The sequence below is a fragment of the Tupaia chinensis genome, unplaced genomic scaffold (assembly GCF_000334495.1).
Source record: "Tupaia chinensis unplaced genomic scaffold, TupChi_1.0 Scaffold000088_1, whole genome shotgun sequence".
Lineage (NCBI taxonomy): Eukaryota > Metazoa > Chordata > Mammalia > Scandentia > Tupaiidae > Tupaia > Tupaia belangeri.
Window position 1 is genome coordinate 7,850,779 of NW_006159550.1, and position 7,338 is coordinate 7,858,116.

Consider the following 7,338-nt stretch of genomic DNA (forward strand, 5'->3'; position numbering starts at 1 on the left):
TCAGCAGAAACAGACCTCAGTTTAGAGGCCGAGTGTCCCTGGGTCTGTCCCCAAGAGGTAGCTGGACAAGGCACGGGTGAGAGCAGGGACCGGGGGTGCCTCACGTGGTGCTCGGGGTGGTGCCTGGCGAGCACGTGGCCCGTCTGCTCAGGGCTGTCCTGAGGGACGCAGTAGGAGACAGACGGCCGCCATCAGTTCTTCCGTTCCCACAGATGGCCCTCCTGCCGTCCGGGAGCCACTGTGTCACAGGCTGGGACGGTGCAGGCCCGTGAGCAGCAGTGTCACCTGATGCTTCACGCCCACCTCATGCCGTGCTGCAGGACCTGCTGTGGGGGCAGCTGGAGGCATGAGGTCCCATTGCTATGACGCTCCGGTCACTGTCATCCCTGACAGCCCGGGGGAGAGGCTGTTTTCTGCGACACGCAGCGCCGTGAAGCCTCCTGGTTACAGTAGATTAATCGTGCCAACCTGCTAGTACCGCATGTGGTGGGATGACACCAGATGGCGAAATCACAGGTGTACTCACACGTACCTCGGGGCACTGTTAGAAACACTCTTTAAAAAGCATTTGCCGGTCCTCTAACTCATCCATTAGAAAGCGTTCACTTGTTCAGAGAAGTCGGAGACCCGAACAGACGTCAGTTCTGGAGTCCCGCCAGGTGGGAGCGAGGAGTCACGAGAAATCTAATACTGACTTCCCCTTTCCTTCGGAAAGCAGTATTCTAAGTTACAAAAACCCAGTTTCAAGTTCTGCGTAAATCGACAGGTGCCTTTTTAAAACAGGGTCTTTACTATTCCTACTTCAAGACCATCATCGAAGCCCCCTCGTTCCTGGAAGGGCTGTGGATGATCATGAATGACAGACTCACCGAGTACCCCCTCGTCATCAACACGGTGAAGCGCTTCCACCTGTACCCGGAGGTGAGTGGTGCTCAGGCAGGCCGTCCTCTCTCGGGCCAGGTGGGGGCGCTGTGGCACTGCACCTGGACTCACGTGGCGAAGGCCCTGGGTCCACGTCCCCGCCCTCTGAACACGCTGGACACACACGTGCCTGTGGTCAGGCTGGCAGGACCGGGCGGATGGCAGTGCAGGACCCCCGCGGGAGGCGTGCCCTTCTCCATCTCTCTGTCTCTGTCTCCTTTTCTCCCTCATTGAGGAAATAAATAAGCAGACGATGTGGGCGGGCACGGGGACCACCTGAAGGGGTGGCGATGGAGACAAGGACACCCCTGACTTGGAGTCACGCTAGTAAGGAGGGCTGAGTTAGCCTCACAGCCAGCAGCTCTGCTTGTCCTCCAGTGCTCGGCCTACCCTGCACATTCCAGAGACAGGCGGGAAAAGCTAGTAAGACCGCTCAGTTCCCAAGATACCGTGGGGACACTAGTTCTGAGTTCCAAGGCACCTCAGAGACAAGCACGCTAATGAAAGGCACTGCTTTTAGTTCTTCATATTTTCATAACACTTAGAAATTACTATCTTTTAAAATTCTTAGTGCTGCAGTCAGCGCGGGAGCCTGGGTGTGTTCCCTTTCCTCTGGGCACACGCCCGGTCATGGGGTTAGTGGGTTAGAAGGTGGTTGGGGCCGGCAGACTGGGTTCCAGTCCCAGACCTGGTGTCTTGCTTTCTCGCTTCCCCTCTCCCTCCCTCACTCTCACTCTGTCCCTCTCAGGTCAAAATAAAAATAAATAAATACATAAAGTTAAATTAAAAAACAATTCTTAACGAAGGAAAGCAGGTGTCTGTATTTTGGTGTTTTGAAGGGCTGCCGCCCCGTTTTCCGTATGGCCCACGAGTTCCCAGCCCCAGTGCCACCGCCAGGCCCTTTGCCACATGGCTACTCGCTGGCGTTGGTGACGGCCTTCAGATGGTGGCAACATGGTGTGGATTGTGATCACATTGCATTTCTTCCTGAGCGGTCCTGAGCATTCTCCCAGACTTGCTGACTGTGCTTTCTGATCAGTCCAGGGTTTAGTGGGCACAGGGATCATTCATTCCACGTCATCCCCGGTTTTGAAAATACGTATTTTATGAAGAAAATAAATGCAAGGATTAAAGTGAAATGCATATTTCTGTGAACAGCTGCATTTCTCTGTCAGTCGTATTTTAGTGACACACTTCCACTCTCCCCCAGTTGCTACTACTTGTATTACAGTTGCTTACTGCACGTACACTGCACTCGTGTGTACTGTGTCTGTGACGTGTCTGTAACATTGCACAGTGACCACTTCTAAGTGGAATGACTTAAATATATTTGGCTAAGTTTGTCGTGTCAAATGCAGCCATCATCAAACAGTACAGAGGGGTCTCCGAAAAGTTCACAGAAAATGCATGTTATGGAGACTACGACTGGGTTTCAAAATCTTTTTTTTTTTTTTTTGCGGCAAAATAAACTTCTGCATGAGCTCTGTGAACCTTTGGAAACCCTCACGTTTGGGAACGAGTATTGCTGTGAAGGTGTGTGTCCTCCGCTGTGCCCCTGTGTCTTCTCTGCAGGTGGTCATAGCCTGCTGGTACCGCGTGTTCATGGGCATGATGAACGTGCTCGGGGTCGAAGCCAAGACCTGCTGGAACGTCACCCGGATAGAGCCTCTGAGCCAAGTGCAGAGCTGCGAAGGCATGTTTCCCGAAACTGCTGCTTGTCCCCAGTGTCTCCATAAACTTCCTGCTGGGTGGTTGGAAAAGTCCCGGCATGTTCTTCTGTATGTCAAGGCTCTCCTGACGGCTCGCTGGGAGAATTCATGTACTTACTCTTTTTACTTTCCCTATGAACTCCTCAATGACTGGTCTACACTTTAAGCAGTTTCCTGCGATGGTCATGGCCTTACTAATCTAAGTATAAATTTGGAATTTACTGTGAGTATTAGTAAATCCCAGATGTAGGGCGGTCTGAAGTAGGAGGTCATCTTTCCTTTCAGAATGAGAAAACACCAAGAAGTTTTTTGGGGCTCCATTAAGCAGATATCTGATTATAATAGTTAATGGCTTAATTCAGTTTGGTGTACATATTTCAGATCAGATATGCCATAAGAGGTTGTCGAGAAACACTGCTTTTCTACACTGGCAGACCAGATGGCTTTAACCAGACTTTGCCCACACGTCTGCTCGGTTGGTGTCTTTGTCGAAGACCTTCTTTCGGGATCATCTCGTAGTCCCTTCTGTGTGAGGAGCGTGTAATTCAGCGCTTTAGAGCCCGAGGACGTTGCTGTCTGTGTGTCTCGTTGCGAAGCCTCTGCACGGTTCTCGGTCCCCTGCTTCCACAGCACGCCCACTGTGTTTTACTCCTGCGTCTGGGTAGACCTGTTAATAACAACACTCAGCTTTCCGAATATACACGAAATCCGCGTTTCTCCTGCACTGTGCTGACCCCTCGGTGGTCTGCCTCTGAGACAGCGCTGCTGGGAGCACGAGGGATGGCGTTGCCTTTTCTCCTGCGGTTTCGTGAGTGTAGAGGTGCTCTGAAGTGAGCTGTGAAGAGACAGCCCAGAGCGGAGCTCTGCTGAGGGTGTTAAACACCCCTGGCCCTGGACACAGCTGGCCTGTCTTAGGTCCCTACTGGTAGGCAAGCGGGTGGCCCTGGGACGCAGCTGAGCCAGGAGGAGGTGGGTTTTACCTTCCAGCCTTTGTGCTGCTGGTGGGTCTGGGGGTGGGGGGCAGCCACCACCGCAGTGCGTGTCACCCACAGAGAACAAGGTCGCCGAGGTCAGGGTCAGGACTGGCGAGAGCAGCATTCCTGGAAGAGAGAGCAGCGGAGGTGCAGCCGGGCTGGGCTCAGGGCCAGATCGTAAAGGCCCTGCCCTGGTCAGGGACGTGTTTTAGAAATTTTTGTCTTAGGGCACATGCACTTGTCAGAGATAGAGATAGTGATAGGGACAGTGAGAAATCCCCCCTGCAGGGATGGCCACATGGCATTCCCTTCTCCATGCTCCTTCCGGGATCCCGGGCACACGTACACGTGCACCTGGCGTGAATTTGAGTTTTAAACCACTGGGTCCAGGACTTGAACTGCAGTCAGCCACATGGGAGCCTAGTCACATAACCACTGTGCCTTCTGCCGGCTCCATTGGTTAAGGATTTCGCACCATGTGCATTGAATAATTTCTTTTTTTTTTTTTTGGAGAGGTTTTCGCTATAGGGCGCGTGTGCTCGCCAGACAGACAGAGAGAGACAGAGAGACAGAAAGCGAGAAATCACCCCCCAGGGGGGATGGTCACGCTGCAGTCCCTTCTCCATTCTCCTCTCGGGATCTTGGGCACGCACGCACACGCGCCTGACATGAGCTTTAAGCCACCGGGTCCAGGATGCGAACCGCGGTCGACTACATGGGAGTCCAGTGACATAGCCATTATGCTAACTTCTGGTCCCTGCATTGAATAATTTCAACAGATAAGCATTTTTTAAAAAATTTTTTAAAGATATTGTCAGAGATTATGTACTTTCCAGCGAGAGAAAGAAAAGGAGAAAGCACACTCACTCACACACCTGTGGGCCCATCCCTTCTCATCTGTCCTCCCTCCTGGCACTGTGCACATGCATTCACATGTGCCCAACATGTTCTGTCAAGCCTCCAAGGCCAGGACTCAAACCCCACAACTGGCCAGGTGGGGTCTTGCCACAGCTGCCCAGATTGGCTTTTCGCGTAGGTTTTTGCCATAGGCCACGTGCATTCCCAGCTGAGAGACAGAGAGGGGAAGTGAGAAATCGCGGCCTGGGGCACGGCCGTGCTGCGGTCCCTTCTCCTGCACTGTCCCTAGGGATTCAGGACACACGCACACGCCTGCCGTGTTTCCGAGCTGGCAGGTCTGGAATGGATCGAGTCAGCCATGGAGGATCCAGCCTGCCAAACCCACAGCCCTGCTGGGCCCCGGATGGGCAGCTGTGAAGCCCCATGTGGTTGCAGGGAAAGGTTCTCGTAGGGCCCACGTGGGTTAGTGAGGCCGGGCCACGCGGCCACGTCTCGGCAAGCACTGGCAGGAAAGGCCCCTGGCAAGTCCTGGACTCGGGATCCCGAAGCAGAATGAGCAGGACTTGGTACCTGTTTGGGGGCGGTGTCAGAATCTCGCAGCCCTGACGCCCTTCCCACCCGAGTCTGGGGTGCTGGGAGAGGAACACGGCAGTTCTGAGGGTTCGGCAGGGCCCGCAGTGGCTGCCCGCGGTGCGAGGGGAGCAGGAGTGGGTGGGTGTGGACGGGAAGCACGTGTGTGCGGACGTTGTCAGGACCACAGCGTGGAGGAAGCGTGCAGAACACGCAGACCAGAGGAGGCCAGGCCAGTCCACGGTGACCCGTGCTGGAAGAGGGTGTGGAGTGACGAGTCTCTAGAAGGGACAGAAAGGCATGGTCAGAGCCATGGACGGGACTGGAAAGTTCCTTCAGCCCCTGGCTCCGACCAGTCAGAGCTGCATAACTTTTGGCAGGTTGCTTAAGTTTCCTGTGTCCTGTGTTCTCCACCATGGAAGTATTTTCACATCCATGAACGTCACCGTGTTGAGAATTATGTGAGGGGTGACCGAAGTGTGAGGTGGGCGCCTTTGCACATGCAGCACGCATGCACCCCCTACACATGCGGCATGCAGGGTTCTAGCCACATGTGGTACTGGCTCAGACAGGTGGGCTCCCAGGGCCTCGCTGCCCTCCAGGCAGGATTGCGTGTCACTCCCGGTGCCGGCTCCAGGCGACAGGTCATCGGGGCCCTGCCTGGTTCTAGACCCACGGTGCGTGGCACCTCTGGGATGGGGAGCCCAGCAGGGCACCACAGTGTCCTGGTGCCTCTCGGCGGAGTGGAACTGTCCCCGTCCGCAGTGGGAAAGCAGGTGCCCCGCAGGCCCCAGCTCTGGACCGGCGGGGCCGCCTGACAGCCTTGTCTCCCCAAGGACCCGGAGAGCCCGCCTGCTTCTACGTCGGAGTGATCTTCATCCTGAACGGGCTAATGATGGGGCTGTTCTTCATGTACGGCGCGTACCTGAGGTGAGCCGGCGGCCGGGGGCTGCTGAGGGGGCCAGGCCATGGTGCTCCGGGCACCGTCCGTAGATTCACTGGCCTTCCGGGAGCCTCACCAGCATCACGAGGCCGAGAACTGGAGGTGCCACTGGGGCAGCATGGAAGGCCCCCTCACTGTGGGGCGCTTGCGGCTCCCCGCGCCTCTGGCGTGGAATTAGCCGACGTGTGGACGCGCTGTCGTGTGGAGGGGCCCGTGGGGCAGCCAGGGCACGCTGCCTCTGCCCACATTCCCTGGAAATGCGAAACGAGGAAGGTGCTAACTACCTGCCACGCGGCCTCTGGGGCCCGCCTGTGAGCGCGGGGCCGTCACCGTGGCTGGTGTCGCCCTGTGCCCAGGCCGGGAGGCAGGCTGAACTTAGTTATGACAGTCACGGATTTTGCTCCCATTCTTGTTTTTGAGGATGGACTTATGAGCTGGTTTTTCGGGGGGAATTATGGTGAAGCCTGCCTGGCCCTCACCTACGACAGCATTCACCTTTCTCACCCAAGGACAATTCGCTGCCCCTTCCTGATTTCTCCCTGCTTTTACTCGGATGTGTGCTGCCTGGAGCAGCAGCAGCCATATTGTGATCAGGAGGGAAAAGGCATTAAAAGAGCAGGTAGGGCCAGCCCGTGACTTTGTGATAAGGGAGCTAGAACCCACGTGGCTGACCGCGTGCTTTGGGTCCTGGACTGGAAAACCGTGCTGGGTGTCTGCACACGTGCCCGACATCCTGAAAGGAGAGTGAGGAGAGGGATCGCAGCATGGCCACAGACAGTCAGGCGTGGTCTCTTCCTCTCTGTTTCACTCAGGGAGTGCACCCTGGCGATTTTTTTGTAAAGGTGTGTGTAGATATAACCACTATTGGCTATGAAAGTGTCACCAGGACTGTGAGAAGACAGGAAGCTGGCATATGAGAAACGGAATCTCCGCCTGGCCACGGTCCTTGGTGGCCCCGGCTGGGAAGCGGCGGTTCTGTCTCTGCTCCATCCACAGTTGGCTGCAGGTCTGACGTAGGAGTACCCTGCTCAGGCTAGCGTGCTGGGACCTCGTGGACACAGCAATGTCTGAGGACGTCCCTCAGTGCTCTGGATCTGTTGTCAGCTCCTGTCCGGACAGAGCCGCGTGTCCGTCCTGCGTGTCCCGTCTGTCCTTCCTTCTCTCACCCCTTCTTTAGATTCCTTTTCGACGTGCACCCTTTGAGCTTCCCTCAGTGAAAATCACGTCTCACTGGCTTCCCCTGCCGGCGTCTTTGAACTCATTCCTTACCCAGCATTTACTGCCTTCCACACACGAGGTCGGGGCTGCGGTGAGAACAGGCAGGCACCTGCCCGCCGGTGCTTAGAACCAGGCAGGCTAAGGG

The 7,338-nt window shown here is 55.7% G+C and overlaps 1 protein-coding gene across 2 annotated transcripts in view; it reads left to right on the forward strand.

The window, feature by feature from the left end:
- DPY19L2 (dpy-19 like 2) overlaps positions 1 to 7,338 on the forward strand; it is an 85,028-nt gene that overhangs the window by 2,724 nt on the left and 74,966 nt on the right. For both annotated transcript variants that reach the window (XM_014585764.1, XM_006143030.2), the window contains exons 2-4: positions 784 to 921; positions 2,494 to 2,614; positions 5,869 to 5,962. In XM_014585764.1, the coding sequence (XP_014441250.1) occupies positions 784 to 921; positions 2,494 to 2,614; positions 5,869 to 5,962 (353 nt within the window). The remainder of the gene's footprint in view (positions 1 to 783; positions 922 to 2,493; positions 2,615 to 5,868; positions 5,963 to 7,338) is intronic.